The following is a 26,667-nucleotide window of genomic DNA, read 5'->3' as shown; positions in this document are numbered from 1 at the left end:
ATGATGATGGTGGTGACAATGGAGGTGATGGTGGTGATGGTGATGATGAGGATGGTGATGATGGTGATCGTGGAGGTGGTGATGGTGATGATGGTGGTCATGATGGTGATGGTGATGGTGATAATGGTGCTGGTGGTCATGATGGTAATGGTGGTAGTGACAACGATGATGATGATGGAGATGATGGTGATGATGATGGTGATGATGAGGGTGGTCATGATGGTGATGGTGGTGGTGACAATGATGATGATGATGGAGATGATGGTGATGATGAGGGTGATGATGAGGGTGATGATGAGGATGGTGATGATGGTGATCGTGGAGGTGGTGATGGTGATGATGGTGGTCATGATGGTGATGGTGGTGGTGACGATGATGGTGATGATGATGATGGAGATGGCGATGATGATGGTGATGATGAGGATGGTGATGATGGTGATCGTGGTGGTCATGATGGTGATGGTGATAATGGTGCTGGTGGTCATGATGGTGATGGTGGTGGTGACAATGATGATGATGATGGAGATGATGGTGATGATGATGGTGATGGTGAGGGTGATGATGAGGGTGATGATGAGGATGGTGATGATGGTGGTGGTGACAATGATGGTGGTGATGGTGATGATGATGGTGATGTGATGGTGATGATGATGATGTGATATGTGACGATGATGTTGGTGATGATGATGAATTAGAGAAGAGGAACAGAGGAGAAAGGAAGAGGAGATGAAGGAGACCGTAGTTGTGATGGTGGGGATAGACAGTGGTCGTGACAGGGGCAACTCCCAAGTCTACCAGTAAGAAATAGTTCCCTGGACCCGGAACTTTGCCTGCTGCACAACAGGCACTCAGTAAACACTAACTGAATGAAGCAGTGCTCTGATAATTTCTAGAGCTCACCCAGCTCCACATCATTCAATAATCCTGTGAATGTCATAATCTTCCCTGGATCTCAAACTTGTGATATTAACAAAATGAGGGGCACCTGGTTGGCTCAGTTGGTTAAGTGTCCAACTTGGGCTCGGGTCATGGTCTTGCTGTTTGTGAGTTCGAGCCCTGTGTCAGGCTCTGTGCTGACAGCTCGAAGCCTGGAGCCTGCTTCAGATTCTGTGCCTCTCTCTCTCTCTCTCTCTCTCTCTCTCTGTCTCTCTTTCTCTGCCCCTCCCCCACTCACACTCTCTCTCTCTCTCTCTCTCTGTCTCAAAAATAAACATTAAAAAATTTTTTACAAAAGAATGAATTATTTATGGTACTTGTGAAAAATCAATTATAAAGACTCAATCACTGCAAAGCTACTTCATTCATTTTAAGCTACTGAATTTTAGGGAACAGGAAGAAAGGGAGTGATCAGGAGGAGAAATGAATGAAAGAATAGTGCAGGGGGGACAGCTAACAGTCACGTGTAGGGAAGAACAATCATGTTCCCTTACACTCTGGATGGTGCCTGGTCTTTGGGGAGACCGGACCACCTGCTTACCATGCAGCAAAACATCAAGCTCAATGTGCACATTTACAAAGGAAGAGTACTCCTAAGAAAGCTCCTGGACATCAAAGCCATGCTTGTTTAGAACTGTCGGTGGTCTTCATGAGTAGAGTTAACCTGCCAAATAGGCAGGCGGGGCATTTTCTGCTGGGCATGAGGCCACTTCTCAGTTGCTTATATGAACGCCCAACTTTGTGGATAAGGAAATGTTGGCTTGTTTCTTCCGGCCAGAGAGCCAGCACACCTCTGGAAGAGCTCCACTCATCTGCAGTGTGAACTAGCTCATGAGATACAAACTCCTTACGACCAACACAGTTCCAGCAGAAACCCACCTGCTCTTGTGGCTCCAGACCTCTGCTTACTTATTTTTTATTTTCATTGTTTTGCTTACAGAAAGCTGAGTGAGGACAAGTCAGCAACTATGGGCACCCTAACAAACAGATATAGGTATATTATTTTAGGACTTCACGGAGTCTTTTCAGGGCTCCCTCTGACCTGCTCTGAGCCCCATAACTCTGGTTCTGTGTTCCTCTTCTCCAACTTGTTTTATTCCTAGATTCTGCCTCTCTCCCTCCCTTCCTTTCTCTCTTCCTTTCTCTCCAGTTGCTTTTCTTCGTGACCCATGGAGACTGTCTCTCAGCTAATCTTTGGTTTTCCCATTCAAGGTTTAGCACATTCTAGACTGACATTATGGAGTCTATTCTGTGCTTTCTATAGTTAGTTAACTCCTAGCCATTCTTGAAGACTAAGTTTCCTCACCATCTGTGACGTGCCTTCTCTGTGCATTTTGTGTCGGAATCACCACTGGTCACTCATCGTTTGTTCTGCTTCTCGAATATGGCTTTACACTCATTAGGAAGAGAGTAATCACCTTTCATTCCCAAGATTGGGCACGGAGCATGCTACTTTCCACCTGCCTATGCCACGGGCAAACACAGACTGAAACCAGGTGCTAGATCTCCCTCAGAACCAAAGACAAAATTACTTCCTTCATGAAACAAAAAGACCCTGGCTCTGTCCATGTTTGGGATTTCTGTGATCACCCCCCCCCCCACACACACACCTGCTATTCCCAGCACATTGCTGTCATTTCTCCCCAGTTCCTCTGTAGAAAATACATTCCCTCTGGGATGCATCTACTTCTCTCCATTTTAAATAAGCTAATCTGAGGATCAGACACGAATACTAAGGTCACAGTTGACGACAGAAGAAAAGCTATAGCTCTAGTAGGAGACTAATGGCCAAGAGTTGTTGCTAGTTGATTTTTGAGAGTTTGCGAAGCATGAGAAGCATCTGAGAGGCAGTGTGACAGCAAGAGAGCACAATAACACGGTGTCACTCAACAAGACAGTGGTGGGAAGGGCACTAAATGGGAAGTCAGGAGACAGGCCTCCAAATACATCTGTGGCAACAGCGAGCTCTGTGACCTCAAAAAAAAAACCCCACTTAACCTCCCTGGGCCTCGTTTATTATAAAAGCCAGATTTGAACTAGACCTCGAGCGTTCCACTAGAAAAGCTCTTTGATCTGAGGATTAATTTTCAAGCGCATCCCGTGGAGGCTCCGTCAGTGAAAACATCTGCGGAGATAACAGGAGAGGGGCACGGACTGGACTGCTTCAGGGGAGGGAAGAAAGCCCTCAGAGGATGCTGCAGGTCATTCCCACCTTCCCTCCCATGACTGAGCTCTAAAATTAGCTCAGCCCCAACTAGATGAAATGGATTGTGTCCTGGACCAAAAACTGCATCACGAACGTACTGCCGTTTGCCTCCAATTCTGTTTTGTTGTTTTAAAACTCTCCCCAAGCAAGACACGTAGATTACATCCAGACTGACGTTCCAGAGGAGAATGAATTTAGCTGCAAATGTGCACCAGCCTCCACAGTTCATTGGTGGCACTTGGGAAGAATCCTTGGAGTTCCCTTCGGCCCCTCTATCCAGTGGGGAGTGAAAGCAGGGGCCGTACAACAGGGAATAAAGAACACGGAGAAGGAGGAACGCGCAGCTGTGTCTCTGCCTGTTCCTGTTGCTTAGCAACACCTCCCATCTCCATCTGAGAAATAATGATTCAGGGAGGTGACGCAGAGGACCCATTTCTCACGAAGGCACAGCCCCATTTTACCAGCTACACATTTTCTTAGAATGATAATAAGATGATTATCACAGCAAGATCTCTGCACACCACCTCTACAGCCAGAGAGAGAACGTGACAGGCTAGCTACCAAACCCAAACTAGGGAAGAGGAGCTTCCCGTGCACACGCAGGGCTCAGGACTCACCACTTATCCACTTGGCCTCGGGGTCATGAATTTTGAAATCATCACTGAAGAGATCTTCCACTGTGACCTTCTTCTTCTGAGACAGACTATTATCTTCCGCTAGAAAAGAACATGGCAAATAGTTGAGCCTTTTATTTGTTGGTAGAAAGAGAGGACCATAAAGCATTCTGGTTGCCATTCAGAACTAGTACGTATGGTAAAACATATACTTTCGACACATAACATAAAGGCTGAACGAAAGCCAGTCACGCTTTTTGTTTTCAATTAAAATATCAACAGCTGCGGTAAGGAGATCGTGATGCAGGAAAATGGCACCCTTTCTCTCCCTCTACTTGAACACATAAATGATCATATTTCTTAGCAACGGAGGTAAACGTTTCAAGACTGATTTATGAACAACAAGGTGGGAATGGTCAAGAGAGGAAGGAACAAATGTCCAGAATGGATCTCAACTTTATTAAATGCCAACTACTGGGAGCACGTTGGGTGCTGGGGATGAAAAGGCAGGTAACATCTCTTAGGTATTTATTCTCCACATGCCTCGCTTGTCCCTGGCTGTCTCTGGGCTGCGAATCAGTTCCTGTTCAGACAGGCTCACACCTCAAATGTCTGTGTGCACACTACCAGATTCTGCCTTGCTTCATCTCGATCACTTGGCAGTAAGCACATGAGATGAGCCTTGAAGGTACTAATCTAATATCCATCCCAAGAGGAGATGTTTAGTTAATGGCACCAGTGGGTGAGACTGTAGAAATCTGGCAATGTCTGTCCTATTTCCCGAGGTCGAAGCCAACAGATTAAACCCACAAGGATAGCACCCCAAACCACTCTCACTTCTGTTATACTGGTAACATTATTAACCATTTCTGATGTACGTCATCCATCTAGAATTAGGCACTTCCGTTCCTGCCTTCCCGAATAGAAGGTGCCAACTTTTGGGAGCACTTCTCTTGAAGACTTAGGGCCCTCAGCCATTAGTTCTATGTTGTGCTGGTGGGCGCGGCTGTCCTCAGTGCCAACCAAGGTGTTTGGTGTGTGTGCATCCTATGTGAGGTGGTTCCAGACCCACGTTGGTTTTACATTTTCATGTCTGGTTGTCATGTCTGCCTTTCTTTCCAACTTCTGCCTGTTGAGCTAGCTTCCACTGTGTGGGCTGTCACAGAACATGCCCTCAACAGTGCCCTCTGCCTCTTTTAATTTTCTGTTTCCAGATCTGTGGCAGGTTGGGAAAACAACAAGGATTTTTGTTAGATGACATAACATGAATAAATACCCTCTGAATGAAATCCTCGAAGCTTCTTGTAGGATTCTAGTGCACAGATTGTTTTTTTAATTTTTAAATGTTTATTCATTTTATTTTTGAGAGAGAGCACGTGTGTGCCAGCGGGAAGGGGGGGGGGGGAGAGAGAGAGAGAGAGAGAGAGAGAGAGAGAGAGAATCTCTAGCAGGCTCTGTGCTGTCAGGGCAGAGCCTGAAGCGGGGCTCAAACCCACGAACCATGACCGAAGCCAAAATCAAGAGTCAGACATTTAACCACCTGAGCCACCCGGGTGCCCCATCTAGCACATAGGTTTTATTACATCTCCTATATGGTTTCTTTCTTTTGGCCTCTTTGGATGTTATCGATTACTGAAGTTGTCAGAAAAGTCATGTGTTACTTTGTGCATTGACCGATTTCTTGAATATCACAGAGGACTAATGTGTGTAAAAGTCTTTCGAAAATTACAGAATGATACCTTTCAAAGTGGCCTTCTCATTAAACCTGAGTGTATGTGGAGCTCTCCCCGGTGCTGAACAAAACATGTTAAACTAAACCCAATTCTCCCCTGTAGGACCTTTCCATCTGCAACTGAAGCAGCCCCGGAAAAAGACACAAATACAGTGCATTTCAGTATGAAAAACAAACAATAAATGAACATTTTAAAGATAACCAGACATCGATCTAGTGAAGTTACACTTTGGTCCAGTGATTAAGAAACATATTTGCAACTAGTTGATGAATAGGTCCTGGAGATCTAATGCACAGTATATGGAGTATAGACAACAATCCTGTATTATAAACATAAAAATTGCTAAGGGATTAGATCTTAATTATTCCCACTGAAAAAAATAAATGATAATAGGTATCAGCTAACTCTTCAAAGGCAATCATATTGCAATATATAAATGTATCAAATCAACAAGTTGCACACTTTAAACTTACACAATGGTACATGTCAACTATATTTCAAAAAAAGATTAAAACAATAAAGCAAAAACTAAGCATAGACATTTCTGAAGCGTATAGTCAGGAAACAAACAGTCCTATTAAAGCTTAAACTTTATCTGAGTAAACTTCGCTATTGTAGGATGATTCTAGCTCACCTTTTGAAGTAACCACGCATCTCATGAGAAGAGAGTATAAGGCTGCAATTTACACAAACTTTGGGTAAAAGATGAAAAACGTAGATAATTCACTTTCTGAAAAATCCCTCTTTTTACAAACCACTGTTCTATTAATCTAAAAATGCGTTTCACTTTTTAAAAAACTATTGCTTTGTTTTTAAATTTTTGTAATGTGTACTTATTTTTGAGAGAGAGAGAGAAACAGAGCGTGAGCAGGGGAGGAGCGGAGAGAGAGGGAGACACAGAATCCGAAGCGGGCTCCAGGCTCTGAGCTGTCAGCACAGAGCCCGACGCGGGGCTCGAATTCACAAACCGCGAGATCACAACCTGAGCCGAAGTCGGACGCCCAACTGACTGAGTGCCCACTATTGCTTTGTTTTTAAAAGGTTATTTTAACATCATGACTTTTACCTAGGGACGGTTTGTGGTGAAGGCATTGTGATGTATGCCATGAAACTGCTCTGGTGACACCAGGACACTGGACTCTGTCAGGGATCAGTTCTGACTCCTTAAGATGCTCCCCGCTGGCCTCTCTGGACCTTGACGGCTTGTTCACATATTCGGCTGCTATCTAATGAAATCACTGAGTGGTACTTTGATGCATTTCAAAGATCCTTTGAGGTGGTGACAAGCATGCACGACTGTCACGCCCCAGGAACCAGCCTGAGCCTGAGGAATCACAAGGGAAGACTTTATGGAACTCAGAGAGCCACAATGTTGCAAGAGCGTCAGTGCTGAGAGCAGGGGGGCTGGCCCTGAGGAGGGAGAATGAAATGGGAGGAACTCTGGAGAGAATTCCCCGAGGAAAGCGCCTGCTAGCCCAGATAAAGACACAAAAGAAGAACTTTCGAGCTAGAAGGAGGGCAAGGGCATGAAGGTATCAGTGAACGCGGCATTCTCAGGAAATCGTGCATGCTGTTGTTGGTGCAGGAGACAGTGTGACGGAAATATCGAGAGACGAAGGCAGAGTCTCTCATTATATTTGATATTCTGAAATTTCACGAGAAAATGTCCACTTGTGGGGAGGCTGGGTGGCTCAGTCGGTTGAGCATCGGGCTCTTGGCTTGGGCTCAGGTCATGATCTCCGGGTTGCTGGGATTAAGCGCCTGGCAGGGCTCTGCGCTGACAATGCGGAGCCTGCTTGGGATTCTCTGTCTCCCTCTCTGTCCCTCTCCCACTCTCTCTCTCTCTCTCTCTCTCTCTCTCTCTCTCAAAATAAATAAACATTAAAAATAAGATAAAAAACAAATAACAAAAAAAAGGAAAGAAAATGTCTACTTGTGGATTTTATTTAAAAATCATGCTTACCACCCAATAACGTTATCAGTCTAAGAATCACTTTCTCCTTATCAGGAAGGCTGTAGTGATGATCTCATTTAATACTATTTCTCCTTCAACCTAGCCCTCCCTTCCAGGGTGCGGGCGGACCCTGTGTGCGAGCTGTGGGGACCCACCACCACCTCCCTGGTGTTTTCTCCGTGTTTCCCACATTTTTATTTCTTTGGGGGCATTTGCATGATTTCTTCCATTCGATTTTTCCACCTTGTTACTGTTTTTAGCATTATTTAGAGAGCTTCATCCTGCAACTGACTTTTAAAATTTCAAACAATTACATTTTAGTTTCTATTATTCCTAAACAGCTCCTTTTCAAGATCATCTACTCTTCTAGTTGTAAGCTCCTCTATCACATTGATAATTTTTTTTAAACCTAAAATGTCATTTTCTGATTGCCCTATTCATTTATATTTCTTTGGACTTAAGTTCTCGTGTGTGTTAAGCTGGTGTTCTGCTTTGTAGGGGATAGTTTCTGGGGGGTCCTTGTATTTCTTAGTTGTAAGCTTCTGCCCTGCAAGTGTCCTGGGTCACGAGAGACCCTTGGTGGTGTGGTTGTGGTCAACGTCCTGGGCACTTTGAGGCTCTGTCTGGGCCCCGTGTGGCCATTTGGGCTGGACCTGGGCAGCCCTACATGGCTGATGTGATTCAAGAGCCTCTGAACACGAACCCAGTTTTCAGGCAGGATGCACTTGTCCCGTCCCTGGCCCCTCACGAACACCAATATCCTAGCCCCTCCTGTTGGATCGGACGTCATTCTCTGCCCCTTGAGGGTGGCAGGAGTTTGGTCTTACTTGGTACTTTAGGTTTTTGCCTGGTCCTTCTTTCGAAGACCTTTTCTGCTCCAGGTATATACAACACTCTTGTTTTTGAGTGCGGCTATGTTTTTATTTATTTTCTCTCATCTCTACTTGTTTCAACCCAAAGGGAAAGATTTCTGTGCTCAATCTGACATCTTAAACCAGAAGTCAACATGCAAATGGAGATACACGAAGTGGCCCATGGCTCTTCCGGATTGGCTTTCACCCCTAAGGCAACTTGGGGATGAATTTCATTTAGCCCTAGAGTCAGATGACCACGTAGCACTTGCAAAGCACGTGGCATCCCAGTCAGCTCACCGGCACGCAAAGGCACGCCATAGTCCGTAGTGAGGCTGTTATCTTTATGTAGGTCAGAATATAATGCAAATTTCTCAGGCTCCTTTTCTTTCCTGGTGCTTGTTAAACAGTTATGTTGTTAAGCAGCACAATTACCGGAGAACATTTTGGAATGTTCCTTAGAGATTTTTAAAATTAGAAATAAATTCCACCACCCTACAATGGATTAATGGGAAGCATAACCTCTTGAGGTTTTCAATCACTGCAAGCAGAGGTCGGCTGCTGACAAACCCAATTTAGGAACAAAGAAAATCTATGCGATTAGTCAGAGTCTCTTGTTCCTTCTGCCTGTGTTAGAAACTGGAATAACTAACCACTCGAAAAATGCTTGGCAGTCTGGGGAGGACACTGATGGTTTTAACTCTTGATCCTTTAAGAAAGAGGAGGAAGGAAAGCCATGTTACAGAAGGCAGACCTGAGCTACTGAGTGGTTACACGGCTTCTCCGAAGATGGGTGGGGAGTTAGCCAAGCTGCATTAACCACATTTGCAGGGAAATGTGAACACTGACATTATTCACAGATTCCGGCTTATGTACACCTATTCCAGAAGCGGGATGCTAATTAAATTATAAAATACAGAAAACCTCAGGCAGGTAATGCTAATGAGAAAACACTATGTTCTCCAGGTTAAAAAAAAAAATTCCACAAATAAAGGAAAAGTTTACAAAGCCATTCTTATGGACGCATTTCCTTCATTGAAAAAACGTAGCCTCCACATCAGAACAACAAGAAGCACGACAACGGCCCACGGCGACGTGTGATGTGGCAGGTGTCGCGTGTAGGGTTTTCAAACTCCAAGGAGACAAAGACTGTGGACGGCCAGACACAGCTCCTCGGAGGAGGCAGATCTCAACCTGAGCACAGAGTCAAAGTACCCTGGGTGTTTAGAAATAAGTCACTGTGAACACGTGCATGTTATTTCTGTAGAAGATGATAATAGTTGTTTGCTTTCATACACACATCGGAAGAACGTGAGGGAATCCCGTCCGTGTTTCAAACTCTGAGCCATTACCTCCCAAGTCCCAATGATACAGCTTTTGCTTCACGGCAAATTCCTGCTGCTTGTTTCATTACTGACGAACCCAATGTGGACGGCTGCTTAGGACAAGGAAAAGACTATGAAAACACAAGCAGCCAGCACGTTAGCTGAGCGGGTGCTCTGCGTCGGGCACTAGTAGATGCTGGAATCAACAATTCCAGTTAGACTTTTCCTTCTCTTGCAAAGAAGTGCGATCGATGCTATCTACTGGAGATGATACTCCTACTCCCTTGGGATGCTTATCATAATGAAGGAAGAAATGTAGTCATGCTTCACGATCAACAACTTAGAACGATGAAATCTGAACCAGGGAACATGTCTACAGGTTGCAGTATGGCTCACGCCCGGAGTCTTAGCGTAACTCGTTGAGGTGGCTTGGATGATGATATTTGGGACTTTGGAGCTGATGAGACTTTGGAACTTGTGTTGATGCTATAAGCATGGGACTTCTGCGGACCTTAGGGTGGAGAGAATGTGCTTTGTATGTGGGATGGATGTGAATCTTTAAGGGCTGGAGGTCAGACTGTATACGCAAAATAATGGTCCCTAACGATATCCATGAGTACTGGTTATGGACTGAATGGCACCCCTCTCCCATTCATATGCTGAAGCCTTAACCCCCAATGTGACTATACATGGAGATAGAGCCCCAAAAGAGTCATTAAAGTTAGATGAGATCATAAAGATGGGGCTCTATTTCAACAGGACCAGAATCCTTGTAAGGAAAGGCGAAGAGACAGCGGAGGTCTCTCTCTCTCTCTCTCTCTCTCTCTCTCTCTCTCTCTCTCTCTCTGTCTCTCTGTATGCAGACAAAAAGCAGTGTGAGATATAGTGAGAAATTCTGCCAGCCAGAAAGAGAGGTCTCCCTAGAAACCAACTCTGCTGGCATTTGGTCTTGGGCTTAAAGACTCGAGAACTATGAGAAAACAAATTTCTGTTGTTTAAGCCACTTGGTGTGTGGTACTTTATTATGCCAGCCTGAGTCTGCTAACACAACTGATATTTTCAAAATTTTAACTTCCAACTTTTTGTTGCTAGTACACAAAAACACAGCATTTATAGATCTGGTATCCTGTACCCTTTCTTTCTTTTTTAAAAACTTTATTCACTTATTTTGAGAGAGAGAGAGGGAGAGGGAAAGGGAGGGAGGGAGGGAGGGAGAGAATGCCTGTGGGAGGGGCAGAGAGAAAGGGAGAAAGAGAGAATCCCAAACAGGCTCCACACTGTCAGCACAGAACCTGACGCAGGGCTTGAACCCATGAACCATGAGATTGTGACCTGAGCTGAAACCAAGAGTCAGACGCTCAACCCACTGAGCCACCCAGGTGCCCCATTCTGCAACCTTTCTAAACCGACCCGTTTGTTTGACGAGCACATCCTACATAGGCATTCATTTTGTCTTCAATAAGAAGAGTTTGACTTGTTCCTTTCAAATAGAAATAATCCGTTAGAACTGCCAAGAAACTGGTTTGTTTAAGAAAGTCAAGGTCCAAGTAGCAGTAAGGTAAATTGTAGCTACTGATGGGTTTGGAGGAATGAGAGCTCACTTGGCCTGAATGCCTCCAGACAAACCGTGGATGTTTTCAGTGAGTGTTCCATTTTCCAATAAACTTGTTATTGTTTGGTGGGAGATTTAGTAACGTGAGAAAGGAGGCTGCAAACATTGCCCAAAGCTGAGAGGAAGAACGGGAGGAGCCCGGGTGGCCGGGGAGGGGGTGGTCAGGTGTGCAAACTTCCCCAGCTCAGCCAGTGAGAGGTCAAGACATTCCACTTAAGGTCAGAGGAATAAGACACATATACATAAAGACGTTTTCATATGAATTTATGAAAGAACCTTATAAAGGACTTAAAAATAACCTCAAAGGTCTCACAACAGAGTGAAGAGAGGAGGCGGGAGGCACGTAAGTGAACGACATTCTTCACTTTACCAGGAGTCATCTGTCAATATAGATAGATAAGCACACAACCAAGAATCACAGGAATAGGGTGTCCGGGTGGCTCAGTCGGTTGAGTGTCCGACTCTTGGTTTCAGCTCAGGGCATGCTCTCACCAGTTTGTGAGTTCAAGCCCCGCGTTGGGCTCTGTGCTGTGAGTGCGGAGCCTGCTTGGGGTTCTCTCCCTCCTTCTCTCTCTCTCTCTCTGCCCCTCCCCTGCTCGTTCTCTCTCTCTCTTTCTCTCTCTCTCTCTCTCAAAAAACAAAATACATAAACTTAAAAAAAAGAATCACAGGAATAAACATCAGAAACACTAAAATCCGAATTGGTAAAATGTAATGAACGGTCTCTAGAGGCTGGTTGTAGAATTGAGAGTCCAAAAAAGAGTATTATTATTAGTTTGATTTCGGTTGAGCATTTACTAGCTTCTCCACCGTCCATTTTTTCTTAATCATTAATGAAGTCACAATCTGATCATAAGCATCCACTCACACCTGAACCCAGCGTCGGCACTGGTGTGCGTCTTCACGATGCACCAACCCCACGGCCGGCTAATTTAACCTTCCCAGATGGCGGTACAGTTTGCCCTGTGAGCAAAGATGTGCAGTGCTCCCGACAGAGAGACGGTGGCTGGAGCGAGCCCTCACTGGTGCAGCTAGAGGACAGTTGAGGGACCCCAAGGGCCCATGTCCCAGGAGCAAAATGCCATAGACACATTTGGAGGGACACTGTTCCAGAAACCCTCATCACCTGCCACACGGAATATAGTTTGGCTACTTGAATTTTATTGGCTTCGCTGACTGATCTGTATTTAACTTGGCTCCTGTCAACTTGACGGGAGCTGTAAGTGGAACTCGCATCTGTGTCATGCATGTAAGTAAGATAATAGACATCAGTTAAGCCAATGCAGGGGATGGGTGTTGTCCTTTCCTCTCTACATTTTAAAAACTGCAATATATGTCCCCAAATGTGAATGCATTTCAGTTCCTTCTCTGGTGGCAGAGAGGATACAGAACCGAAGTCTGAAGCTGAGACGAGTTGTCAGGAGAGGTGGGGAGGCGGGCAGGATTCTCCTTGAACCGGGGGAAGGGGGTCACCATCACCGTGGCCCCCCGAGGGTCCAGCACACCTCCTCCTCGCTCTTACCCTCCACGGTGCCTGCCTGTAAGCCACGGCCACTGCAAGAATGGCAAACGCATCTATTTCCCTTTGTGTCACTTTCCCGTGGCTGCTGTAACAAAGCACCACGCATGTGGTGGCTCAGCACAGCGGACGACTGTTGTTTCTCTGCTGTGGAGGCCAGAAGTCTGTAGTCAGTGTCCCTGGACCCAAAGCAAGGTGCCTGGTGGCAGGGCACACTTGTGCGGGGCTCTGGGGGGGCATCTCTTCTCTGACTCTGCTGGTGACTCTGGGCGCTCCCTGCCTCCTGACCACATCACTGCAGTCCTGCCTCCCTGGTCCCGCTGCTGTCTCCTCTCTGTCTGCGTCAAATCCTCTCTGCCTCCTTCTCACACAGATACATGTGGTTACATTTAGGACCTGTGGACAATGGAGGAAACCCCGCCCCCCTCATCTCAGGATGCCTAACGTAACCACCTCTGCACCCTTTCTGCCACATAAGGTAACGTTCCCAGCTTCCAGGGATTAGGACACACACGGAACCTTCAGGGAGCCTTTGTCTCACCTACCAGATCCCTCAAGACCTTTTCTGCATTTCCAGCTAACCCACTACTTCAGAAGGCATCCTCTGAAAATACGATAATCAGACATTTACTGAATTTTTAAAAAAAAGACATAAAAAGAGGATAGATAAGGACAAAGCAAGGGAGAAAAAGACTGATTCATCTGAGGCTCTGGAAACTACCTCTTAACCTAATTCCGGGTAATTCTGATACCTTACCTAAAAGCACAGAATTAATTTACAAATAATCTGGAACTTGAGGAATATGAAATAGCCATCTGAGAAAGCCTGTATATACACACGTGTATGTGCTGGTTTTGGTGAAGTGAGAAACAGCATTCGTTCGAACAGGGTTTAAGGTCAAGAGTTCTGCCTCAAAGAGAAGGCAGGCCACTGCAGCCTGGAACTCAATCCTCCTGGGTCCTCTGAAATGCCTGCTTCGTTGTGGGCAATTTGTCTCCGGTTCCCTGGTTTTATTCTACCATCTATTTCTGTGTTCCTAACCTGGACCTGGTAACTCGACTTAAGATTCCTAAATTGCTGCCTTTGGTTCCTGGCTGGCCAGAGTCTTCCCTAAAATAGCAACTCCTAGACTAGCCAGTCCCTTGTAACAGATGGTCCTGAAGGCTCCCCAAATTCACCTGAAATTTACCAAGAGGCTCTCATCCAAATCAGGCAACAGACTAGAGAAAACCAGAGTGCCAGGATAAGACTTATCCTTTTCATTGTTTGTATGCAACCGTGCCTTTAAAATAGGATGCAAAATGTAGCAACGCTTAGAAAAGTGCCCATTTATGGATAAATATGCAGGCACATTTGCCTTAGAGTTTTAACACAAGCATGAATAATAATCTACTGCCATCCTTTAGATAAATGGATCTTTAGTGCAAGGATTCAATAAATAAGCAAGATGCACTTCACAATCCTAGAGCTGATGATGAAAAGTCAAAGTAGGGGCTGTTAAGATTCTCCCAGGGACCTACTTCTCAGGATTTCGGAACCCTGCCACTAACTATAAGGTTAGTAGCAGTGTAAATGACTTCGCTCTTTTATAAGATTCTGTCAGAACGCCCTCTTTTAAGATTTGTTTCCATTAAAAAATTTTTTTTTACATTTATTTATTTTTGAGAGACAGAGCACAAGTCGGGGAGGGGCAGAGAGAGACAGAGACACAGAATCCGAAGCAGGCTCCAGGCTCTGAGCTGACAGCACAGAGCCTGAAGTGGGGCTCGAACCCACAAACTGTGAGATCATGACCTGAGCTGAAGTCAGACGCTTAACCGACTAAGCCACCCGGGCGCCCCAGATTTGTTTCCCTTTAAAGAATGGTTCAAACTCACTGTTCAAGTTCAAGGGATGCAGACTGCATTCGTCAAATATTTCATAAGTCAGTGGGTCCTGTTGTGGCAGACAAGGGTCTGCCTTCCCGGAACCACTGTATCCTTCCAGGTCTTAGGAATACTTGCTTCCCCAAACCTCTTCCAGCTAAGGGAGGCCAAAGGCCATGTAATATACTTATGGCAACTAAGCTGTCTCCTGGATGGTTGCAGAAAAAGACAGAAGTGCAGGAGGCACGTTCTGGGATTTTCCCTTCTTTCCTGTGATGGTAGGAGATGTGTTGTGAGAAGCCGGTGTGGTCACTCTACCAGCACACTCACACTAGCAGCAGAGACCTCTGAGCCAGGGAGCCATCCTGGGACTGGCCATTCCTAGCCCTCTTCTATGAAACAGTACAATACCTACGGTTTGCATTATTTTAGTTAGATATTCTGTTGGGGACAGAAGTACTGAGATACCCTGTAACTTCTGGGTTCTGGATAAACGCTCAGGCTGATCCCAACGTGGCCCATGGACGGGCTGACCTGGTACATGAGCTTCCTGCGGTGCATCCAAATGTTTATGGGTACCTATACACCCTTTCCCAATGATAAGATAATTTATGGTTTTATCAGATTCTGAAAACAGGTACAACGTATAAGTTGTTACAGATGACAGAAGCCATTGGAGTACAATCACAAATCCAGAGCCTGGACTTCCAGACCCTCCCAATTTGCCACCACCCCACCCCTTCAGCCTAACTCTTGACATTCCTTATGTCCCTCCATGGCTTCCAAGCCAGACACCCTCTGTCCAGAGAGATGCCCGGCAGGCTTATTATGGCTCGTGGGGACCTCCCTTCTTAGATTACCATCATTTCTATTGTACCCGTCTTTCAAGTTCCTCATCTTCCAAAAAATCTTCCACGAATGCTTCCTGTCCTCCCCGATCTCTCCTATGCTCTGGACTGTCATAATAAATATTATCTGCACTATCCCAGTAGAGAACTTAGTTTCACTTGACATTAACAGGTTATCTTTAATCCGAAAGGACAGTAGCACAGCAGCAGCAGCAAAAACAAGTGTCTATTTCATGAGCAGAGCAGACACTATTCTCCCAATCAGCCAGCTGGCAGGTGGGTGCGAACAGACACAGAGGAATCTAGAAACAGAACTACAGATGCCCAAGTGCGAGTGAAGGATACTAGATCACATAACTTGGGTGTCCTATGACAGGGCACTTGGTCGTAGTCATACACAACAGATGAGCTCTGACAAGACTGGATTTGGGGGATGAGTTGAATACAGGAAGGAGAAAAGAGAAAATGCCTGGATGGGGCGCCTGAGTGGCTCAGTTGGTTAAGCATCTGACTCTTGATTTTGGCTCACGTTTTGATCTTCTCATAGTTTGTGAGTTCAAGCCCCACACTGGGCTCTGTGCTGACAGTGTGAAGCCTGCTTGGGGTTCTCTCTCCCTTCTCTCTCTACTTCTTCTGGTGTTCTCTCTCTTTCTCTCAAAATAAATAAACTTAAAAAAAAGGAAAGAAAATGCCTAGAAGACATGACCAAACTACCTATTTCTTTTTTTTTAAATTTTTTTAATTTTTGTTTTTGAGAGAGAGAGAGAGAGAGAGAGAGAGAGAGAGAGAGAGAGAGAGAAAGCAGGGGAGGAACAGAGAGAGAGGGAGACACCGAATCCAAAGCAGGCTCCAGGCTCCAAGCTGTCAGCACAGAGCCTGATGTGGGGCTCAAACCTACAAACCGTGAGATCATGACCTGAGCTGAAGTCGGACGCTTAACTACCTGAGCCACCCAGGCGCCCCCAGACCACCTATTTCTATAACAAACCATAAGAAACAATAAGATGTATGTTACTTGTTATGATACATACATAAGTTATTAAATTATTGTTAAGCTACTTTGTGATTGTTGGAGGGATTATATATAGATTATGTATAGATGAAAAATTGAGCATCAATCCATCTTAAAATACAATGATGAATCTCACAAACATTATACTGAACAAAAGAGCCAGTTGTAAAAGAATACATCCTAAACTATTATTTTAATATTGTAAATTCAAAACTTATAAAAGCATGCAAAACCCTTCTATGATGTTAGAAATTGGGTTACCTTTGGGAGGATTAGTGATGAGAAAGCATGAGCAGGGGCTTTTGGGATGCTGGTTACATTCTGGATACTGGCTACAGGAGGCTGTTCAGTTTGAAAATTCATTAAACAACATAATATTGAAATGTATTTTAAATAAACACTTAAGGGGCACCTGGGTGGCTCAATTAAGTATCCAACTTCGGCTCAGGTCATGATCTCGCGATTCATGGGTTCAAGCCCCACATCGGGTTCTGCGCTGACAGCTCGGCTCAGAGCCTGGAACCTGTTTCCGATTCTGTGTCTCCCTCTCTCTCTGCCCCTCCCCTGCTTGCACTCTGTTTCTCTCTCTCTCTCAAAACTAAACGTTAAAAAAATTTTAAATACATAAATAAATGTTTAAAAATCAATTGTTCCAGAATTTTTAAAAAGATAAGCTTTCACACACTAAACACCTATTAGAAAGGCCAAAATCCAGGACACTGATGACACCAAGTGGGGCGGCCTCTTTGGAAGACAGTCTGGCAGTTTCTTACAAAACGAAAGGTACCTGTACCATACAGGCCAGCAATCATACTCTTTGGTGTTCACCCACACGGGGTGGCAAGTGTATGTCCACATACATAAAAATCGGCACCTGAATGTTTACAGCGGCCCTGTTCATAACTCCAACACGTGGAAGCAACTAAAATGTCCTTCAGCAGGTGAATGGATAGTCTGTGATGCATCCAGAGAATGGAATATTATTTAGCACTACAAAGAAATGAGCTGTCAAGCCATGAAAAGACAGGGGAGAACCTTAAAAGCATACTTCCAAGTAAAGGACGGCTTCATCCCATACGGTTCCGACTATATGACATCCTGGAAAAGCAAAACCACAGAGTCTGTAAAAAGATCATTGCCAGGGGTTATGGGGGAGGGAAGGATGAAAAGACAGACGTCGGAGGATTTTTAGGGCAAGGCAACTCTTTTGTATGACACTGTCATGGGAGAAACATCTGTCCAAGTCCATGGAACGCATAACACCAAGAGTCACATTAATGTAAGCTACGTACTTTGAGTGATAATGATGGGTCAGTGCAGGCTCATCAACTGTAAAAATGTACAGTCGGTGGGGATGTTGGTAATGGGGCAGGATGTGCAGGCCTGGGGGCAGAGGGGGTCTGGGAAAATCTGTACTTGCTCTGAGTTTTGCTGTGAATCCAAAAGTGCCCTAAAAAAATCCAGTTTTAAAATTCGGTGGAAATTTTATTACAGAACTTTTGTTAACTAGCAGCTACAACGCTGAAGCGGAGGGGCTCTCTCAAATGTTAATCTGAATATAGTTTTTTTTCCACACAAAGTCATTTCATCTTATTTTGACTCTGGTATACATTCAGAACACATGACGAGTGTCTGACTTGCCCAAACCTACTCTGTCCTATAGGAGATTCCAATCTATGAGCCGTGATGGCCAATTTGCTAGATTTCACTCCCTCTCAGTAAAGCCTAGTGGGTCCAATTGAAAACTAAAAAAAGATAAGCTGAGGGTTAGCAAAGCAGTTACACACATTGGATGTAAACCACAAAATTTCAACTCCACAAAAACCCTCCCTATGTTATGCTCCCGCCGAAAAGACTAGTGAGTCTCATATTCTGATAACCTCTGTTTGGCCTCAGCCCAAAGTCTACCATCACTGTGACTTTCAAATACCCAAGGCTTTTCAGTTACACGCCACCTGAAAGCATTCTGGTGTTTTCCATCAGAAACTATTGTCCGCATTCTCTAATGTGAAAATCCGTAAGGTCAAATGTCTGGGCTCTTTTAATGCCAACGTGATCCTGCTGGATTTTTCAGCTCCCACAACAGTAACGGTGGCATTGCAGAATGTCAGAGTCTTTGTCATTGGAATGCAAGATGTGTAGCTACCAAAAAAGGCATACACCTTGTGTGACCTAGCGTAGACACATATTTAATATCTGAAAATAAAACTTAAACAAAAAGGTAACTTTGAGCCTATTACGCCAAAGAGGAATTTAGAAAAGAGCACAGGCTAGCAAGGGAGAAATGAATGACAAAATTGAAAAGGACACATTCTCATTTGGCTCGTCCCTTTGGAAGTAAGATTGCCTTAAACACTTTTAATTTGATTTTTAAAACATGAATTGTGTATAACTGGTGGTAATTAGCCTGCACTACAGAACAAGGTACTTGTCATTCAGAATGATTACCAGGAGCCCCTTCAAGATCCTGGGCCAGAACACGGCCTCCACCGCGACTCCTCCTACCACGCTGGAAAGGGGACCCACGTGTACGTGGGAACATTTCTACCAAAAGGCTAAGTCCAATGAGTTCAGAATGGATTTGCGGGGCAGGTAGAAAGCAAGTGCTGTAATCTGAGTTTCAACAAACCAGAAGACTAGAAACGAGTAGTCCATGAAAAAGGTTATTTATTTTTTAAGTACATACTGCAATTTCTAAGTAAGTCTACCAAAATGGAGGCAAGGCTGGGTGGGAACACACCCAAGATGACCCAAATATGTGCAGGGTGTTATCATCACGAGGACTCTCCTCTCGTCAAGACTACACTTCGTCCCTCACCCACCGGAAGCCACTGCTGCACTTAATTGTGTGCACAGTCTTCTAGGTCAATGACTCAGTGATAGGCACAATTCAACTGGCCTTACCCAAGCCCTGCCCAGGATTTCTGTTCTGTTTTTGCTTCCGGATTGCACCAGTGGGGCATTCTCCTGATGGGCATTCCTTCTGTCTTTTTCAGTGGACGCTAAGCTCTCATGAGGAGCAATTGTGTCTTCCTTTCTCCCATTTTACCCAACAGTGAGCTCAATGCTCTCAGCCCCCAAGAGGGGAATCGTTGGTGTCTGACCAGTGAGCACGCACCATTGGTTAACGCGAGGATGCTCTGTGTGTTCGTGAGTTTGAGAAAGCTCCAGAGATAGGGACAGGTCAAGGGATTTGCCATTCTCTTCCACTTGACGGAATTTTGACAGTCAACACAAAAGCCAGTGCTGCAGCCCAGGACAGTGGATGCACAAAGCCCGTGACAGAAGGGAACAGGATGCTATTGAACGGGCATGGCTGATCACCCTGACCACAGAACACACAATCCCTGAGCACCACGACTTGGAAAAAGACATGCTAGCTATGGAAGCCCAAGAGAACCGAAGGGTTAGTCCCGGCTTCGCCACATTGTTACTTCGACAGAAGAATAAAAGAAATTCTGCTCTTCAAAGCCTTTTCTGGAATTCGGGGATTCACTACAGCCTCCCCACCAGCAGATGCCTCTCGCTCATTGTTGTTGCCCCTGACAACTGGCCTCCAGCGTGCAAAGAGGTAACAGTTTACAGTGACGCTGGTCTCTATTGCCGATGCACAAAAGCTGAATGTCAACGACGCTCAGGGTCAGCGGCTGCATTTGCGAGAAGGGGACACCCTGCCCTGTGCAGCGGAGAAGACTGAGGGACAGTCCTCCGTGTGGCATTGCATGGGCGCAAGGAGAGAAGGCTTCCAGGACCGGTTCGTAACTTATTCAGTCAGGACATTTACTACCCAGCCTCGTGGCTGGACCACTGGTGAGAAAGGAGCTCCAGGCCGCCCTGGTATTTCACTCTGAAGTGACGATTGCAGGAGCCCTTAGACTCTGGGTGACGTGAACACTCGTGTGTGCCTTAGGAGGGCAGATGCAATTGAAACTACCCAAAACACTGCTGTTTTCTAAGTCCCAAAGCCAGGGCTGGGCCAACACAGAATCAGCCGCTCAATAATCATTTTCTCACATAAAGGACAGTTCTGCTCAAGGAAAAGCAAAGGCATGAATACGCCCTCCACAAATGCTCAGAGAGACCTGATTTCCTCCACAAGAACTAAAAATATGTGGTTGCTGAAGTCCCCAGCTAAGGTGAATCATCATCAGCCAATCACAAAACAGAACGAGGGCTGTTGTCTTTACTAACCCTCTCCTTACTCAGATTTCAGTGATTGACTCAACTTTTTCCTGATCAATCAGATGCACCATATTGAATCCTGAGTCCTGGTGCCCCAGGCAACTCTGGTGTGCCCATAAAGCACGTTCGAGGAGAGAGCAACACTCTCCTTTCCAGAACTGCTACCTGAACCTCTTCAATGGTAGGCAAGTTTTCATGGTACTTTAGTATATATGTGGCCACAGGACACCAGTGTTTTTTAAATAATTTTTCCACCATCATTTCAAGGAACAGCTCAAGTGAGATAAAATTCACTTACTATAAAGTTCTGCTTTTTGATGTGTGCGGCTCTGTAGTTTTTTAAAATTTTTTTTAACGTTTTATTTATTTTTGAGACAGAGAGAGACAGAGCATGAATGGGGGAGGGGCAGAGAGAGAGGGAGACACAGAATCGGAAGCAGGCTCCAGGCTCTGAGCCATCAGCCCAGAGCCCGATGCGGGGCTCAAACTCACGGACCGCGAGATCGTGACCTGAGCCGAAGTCGGACGCTTAACCGACGGAGGCACCCAGGCGCCCCACGGCTCATTAGTTTTTAATGTATGAACAGAGTTGTGAGTCCATCACCACTATCAAATTCCAGAATATCCGCATCACCCCCAAAAGAAATCCCATGATGCATCCGTGTGGGCTCATCAATTGTATCAAATGTACCATCTGGTAGGGATGCTGAGAACTAAGGGGGCTATCCACGTGCGGGGATAGAGGGTATATGGGGAAATCTCTATGGTTTCCTCTCAATTAGGAAACTTCTCTAAAAATCTATCATTAAAAAAAAAAAGAAATTTCACACTTATTAGCAGTTACTTCTTACTGTCTCCAGCCTCAGCCCCTGGCAAACCACTAATCTACCTCTACTTCTATGGATTCGCCCATTCTGGGATCACACAATATGTGGCCTTTTGTGTCTAACTTCTTTCACTTAGCATAATGTCTTCAAGTTTTGCCCATGTTGTAGCATACATCAGTAAGTCATTCTTTATGGCTGAATAATATTCCACTGTATGGACATATCACATTTGTCCATATTTGTTTATCTATTCATTAGGTGATGAACACTGGATTGTTTCCACCCTTTTGGCTTTTAGGGATACTGGTGCTATGGACATCCATGTGAAAGTTTCTATATGAACATATGCTTTCAGTTTCCTGGGAGTGGAATCACTCAGTCAGTCATACACTAACTCTATGTTTAATTTTTTGAGGAACTACCAGTTTTCCACAGAGACTACACAATTTCACATTCCTACTTTGAATTGAAGTTTCCAATTTTTCCACATTCTTACCAATACCTGTTATTTTCCTTTTTTTTTCTTTTTATAGCCATCCTAGTGGGTATAAAGTGGTATACTGTGGGTCTGATTTGCATTTCTTTGATGACTAACGAGTTGAGCATCTTTTTTTTTTAAACTTTTAAAAATATTTATTTACTTTTGACAGAGAGAGAGAGACAGAGCATGAGCGGGGGAGGGGCAGAGAGAGAAAGTGAGACACAGAATCTGAAGCAGGCTCCAGGTTCCTAGCTGTCAGCACAGAGCCTGATGTGGGGCTCGAACTCACAAACCGTGAGATCATGACCTGAGCTGAAGTCGGGTGCTCAACCGACTGAGCCTCCCAGGTGCCCCACTGAGCATCTTTTTTTATACTTATTGGCCATTTATATTTCTCTGGATAAATGTTTTTGAAATCCTCTGGTTGTTTTTAATTAAATTATTTCTCTTTTGTTTTGAGTTATAATGATTCTTTATATAATCTGGACATTAGACCTTTACTGAACATATGACTTGCAAATATTTTCTCACATTCTATGGGCTGTCTTTTCACTTTCTTGATAGTGTCTACTGATGTCAAACATTTTTAAGTTTGACGAAGTCCAATTTACCTATTTTTTTCTTTGGCTGCTTATGCTTTTGGTGTCATAAATCCAAGTTTATAAAAATATGCTCCCAAGTTTTCCTCAAGAATTTTATACTTTCCAGCTTGGAGCCTGGAGCCTGCTTCAGATTCTGTGTCTCCCTCTCTCTCTGCCCCTCTCCTACTAGCACTGTCTCTCTCTCTCTCTCTCTCTCTCTCTCAAAAATAAATAACAACATTAAAAAGTTTTCAAAGAATTTTATAGTTTCAGCTCTTATATTAGGTTGTTGATCCACACTGAGTTGATTTTTGTATGTGGTGTGAGGCAGGGCTCCAACTTTGCTCTTTTGCATGTGGATATTCAGTTTTGCAAGCATTATTATTTTTTTAAAAATTTTTAAAGTTTATTCATTTTTTGAGAGAGAGAGAGACAGAATGTGAGCAGGGGAGGGGAGAGAGAGAGGGAGACACAGAATCCAAAGTGGGTTTCCAGGCTCTGAGCTGTCAGCACAGAGCCCAGCGTGGGGCTCGAAGTCAAGAACCATGAGATCATGACCTGAGCCGAAGTTGGACGCTCAACTGACTGAACCACCCAGGTGCCCCATAGTTCTGCAAACATTATGGGTTGAAAAGACTATTCTTTCTCCATCAAATGATCTTGGCACCTTTGTCAAAAATCAGTTGACCGTAGATGTATGGGTTTATTTCTGAGCCCTCAATTCTATTCCATTAGTCTATATGTCTACACTTATGCTGCTATCACAATGTTTTCATTACTGTAGCTTTAGAGTAAGTTTTAAAATCAGGAAGTAAAAATACCTTAGCTGTTCTTTTTCAAGGTTGTTTTGGCCATTCTGAGTCCCTTGCATTTTCATATGAATTTTAGAATCAGCTTGTCTATTTCTCCAGTGAAGGCAATTGGGATTTTGATAAAGATCTGATTGAATCTATAAATCTATTTGGGAAGTATTGCCATGTTACCAATATTAGATCTTTTAATCCATAAACATTGGGTATCTTTCCATTTACTTAGGTTTTCTTTAATTTCTTTCACTTATGTTTTCCCATTTTCAGTGCACAAGCCTGTACATCTTTTGTTAAACCTATTCCGAAGTATTTTATTCTTTTTGAAACGATTGCAGCTGGAACCATTTTCTTTTTTTTTTAATTAATTAATTAGCGTTTTTGAGAGACAGAGAGAGAGAGACAGAGAGAGAGAGAAAGATAGAGACAGCAAGCCAGGGAGGGCCAAGAGAGAGGGAGAGAGAGAATTCCAAGCGGGCTCTGTGCTGTCAGTGCAGAACCCGATGTGGGGCTTAAACTCACCAACCATGGGAACATGACCTGAGCCGAAATCAAGAGTCAGACATTTAACTGATTGAGCCACCCAGGAGCCTCTTAAGATTTTCTATACACAAATTCATGTCCTCTGTGAATGGAGATAGTTCACTTCTTTCCTATCTGGATTTCTTTTCCACTTGCATTACCTTGGCTAGAATCTCCACTACAACGTTCAGTAGGAATGGGGAGACTGAACATCCTGTCTGTTCCTGATCTTAAGGAAAGGCTTTCAGTCTTTCACCATTAGGCATGATATTAGCTGTGGGTTTTTCATACATGGTCTTCATCAGGTTGAGGAAGTTTCTTTTTACTAGCTTGTTGAATGTTTTTCTATGAGAGGATTTTGGACTTTGTCAGATGCCTGCTCTGTATCCACTGAGGCAATCATGTGGATTCCCTCCCCCTTTATTCTATTAATATGTATGTATTGCACTGATTTTCATACATTAAATCAAATTTTCCTTCCTGGGATAAATCACATTTGGGGATGGTATACACTCCTTTTTATATGGGGCTGGATTCAGTTGGCTAGAATTCTATTGAGACTTTTACATCTGTATTCATAAGGGACATTGGTTATAATTTTCCCGTGGTATCTTTACCTAGTTTTGGTTTCAGGGTACAGATTACTTTACGGTTTTCATTTAAGATTTGGCATGGTTTAAACGTACATGGTAGTTTACTCGTGCTTCTTGCAACAATGTAAAAGTTATCTATCTACCTATCTATCTATCTGCCTATCTATTCATTTCTACATTTCAATGTATCTACTTCTCTTCCCACCTTAAGGCCTAATACTTGTGCAGTTTATTTGTTGAGGATTAGAGCTGTGGTTTTTGTTCTCACAACTAGGAAGCTAATATGACAAAAAGAATGTGGCCACATGGTTTCCTATAACTGCCATGTGGTTACCTTACAGAGAAAGTCTTCCTTCCTTCCTGAACCTCACCCTTCATTACCATCCTCTTCAAATATCGCCTTCTTCCTGAACTTCCTCACAAAAGATCTCTCTCTCCTTCAAGGTCCCACAGCCCTTATTTTTGAGACATTCATTGGGGCAGGTGTATGCACATTTTTGTGGTAGGTTTTTGCTACAGATTTTTGTGTGTTTTTTTCCTTCCTGAGAGAGTTCTGACTCTTTCTTCTACTTTTGTTATTTCACGAATAGTACCAAATAAGTAACTTGGTCCTTAGTTCACACTTAACATACGTCGGGTTTTTTTTTTTTAATTTTTTTCTCAACATTTATTTGTTTTTGAGACAGAGAGACAGAGCATGAACAGGGGAGGGGCAGAGAGAGAGGGAGACACAGAATCTGAAACAGGCTGCAGGCCCTGAGGGGTCAGCACAGAGCCTGACACGGGGCTCGAACTCACGGGCCGTGAGATCATGACCTGAGCCGAAGTCGGACACTTAACCGACCAAGCCACCCAGGTGCCCCAACATACGTCGTTTTAATAATTTTTAACATTCATCCTTGATATAGTAGCCATGAATTCCATGAGATTTATAGAATGACTACATTTATAATGCCACTGTTTTTAAGCTCAAGAAGCATGAATAAGAATTATGAATTTTAATATATGCCAAGTATTTCTACCTAGTCAATTATATAAATAAATTCAAAGCATCCAAAATGGATTTTTTCATTGAAACATATTGCATCATTTAACAAAATGACACAATGAGAATTAGAACCTGGGAAAAATAAATTATGTAATAGGTAGTTACTTAGAAAAAATTTGCAAAGCAAAACTATGCACTTTCTCCCTTACAGTGACTTGCTTTTCCAAGAATAAATATAAGTACCTGGTGTCAGCAGTATGACCGAGGTGACAATCAAGGAGCAGATGACCAGAATCACAAGGAGTGCAATCGCTATTCCCTTCCAATTTCTTTGTGGAGGATTACTCCCCACCAGCTCCTGAAAACAACAACAGAAAAGAGAAACCCAGTGAGTGAAAACATGAAATCAACCTAATAAATACACTCCATTTAAATCAAGAACCGAGACACAAAACAGCGAATGAGGCACATCCTCATCCCTGAAGTTATGATTAGTTCTTTTTTCCACCCTTCTGCTTCCTGTTCTCATCCCTGTACCTTGGCAAAACCTTATCTCAAGAATGAATGTGGTATTATACTACATTTACAGCATTTCTGTGAACTTAATGTCTCTCCACCAAGCACACTAGGTCCTACAGCACACAGGAACTGGGGCACATCTCTGCACTCTAGCCAACCTACTAACCCCCACTGAGTCAAAACCAATATGATTAGTACTCCAGCTCCAACTCCTCTCTCATTTTCCTTTTCATTTACATCCACACGGTTACCAGATTCAAATATTTATTTAGCACCTACTGCGTGCCACATTTAATTAAACTCTACACACTGCTCACTATCATGAGCCTTTTCTTCCTTCTACAGCATCTCATACAAGGCTTCAAGATTCCCCAGGTCTCTTCACTGGGTAACTCACTTATACCTACTCTAGATTTTAGTCCCTCCAGGGAACCATGTTTGCACTGTAGCAGGGTTCGGACAGGAGGAAGAATCGGGAGACATTGCTAAAGTGTGCTAAAGGTTAGACAGATCTAGGAAATTAACCAGGCATGTTGGCTGCTGAGACCAAGCTTTCAGTTGCTTTCAAATCAGGATGGTCATGTAATTTACACTCCAAGTAGAGATCCTTTGAAAGACAAAGGGGTTAATATCTATAATTAATAAATATAAGAGTTTATATTGATAATTATCATTAATTATACAAGAGCACC

At 43.9% G+C, this 26,667-nt stretch overlaps 1 protein-coding gene across 1 annotated transcript in view; it reads right to left on the bottom strand.

The window, feature by feature from the left end:
- The window catches only part of DPP6 (dipeptidyl peptidase like 6), a 715,888-nt gene that overhangs the window by 341,702 nt on the left and 347,519 nt on the right, over nucleotides 1-26,667 (bottom strand). Inside the window, exons 2-3 of the mRNA XM_047097129.1 lie at nucleotides 25,700-25,814; nucleotides 3,760-3,858 (exon numbers count right to left, since the gene is read on the bottom strand). Of these exons, the coding sequence (XP_046953085.1) occupies nucleotides 3,760-3,858; nucleotides 25,700-25,814 (214 nt within the window). The remainder of the gene's footprint in view (nucleotides 1-3,759; nucleotides 3,859-25,699; nucleotides 25,815-26,667) is intronic.

The sequence above is a fragment of the Lynx rufus genome, unplaced genomic scaffold, assembly GCF_022079265.1.
Source record: "Lynx rufus isolate CCGP_SWC_20201006 ecotype Redwood Valley unplaced genomic scaffold, mLynRuf1.p SCAF_4, whole genome shotgun sequence".
In the NCBI taxonomy this organism is placed as follows: domain Eukaryota; kingdom Metazoa; phylum Chordata; class Mammalia; order Carnivora; family Felidae; genus Lynx; species Lynx rufus.
Note: the sequence above shows the minus strand (reverse complement) of the source record. Positions and strands in the feature narration are given on the sequence as shown.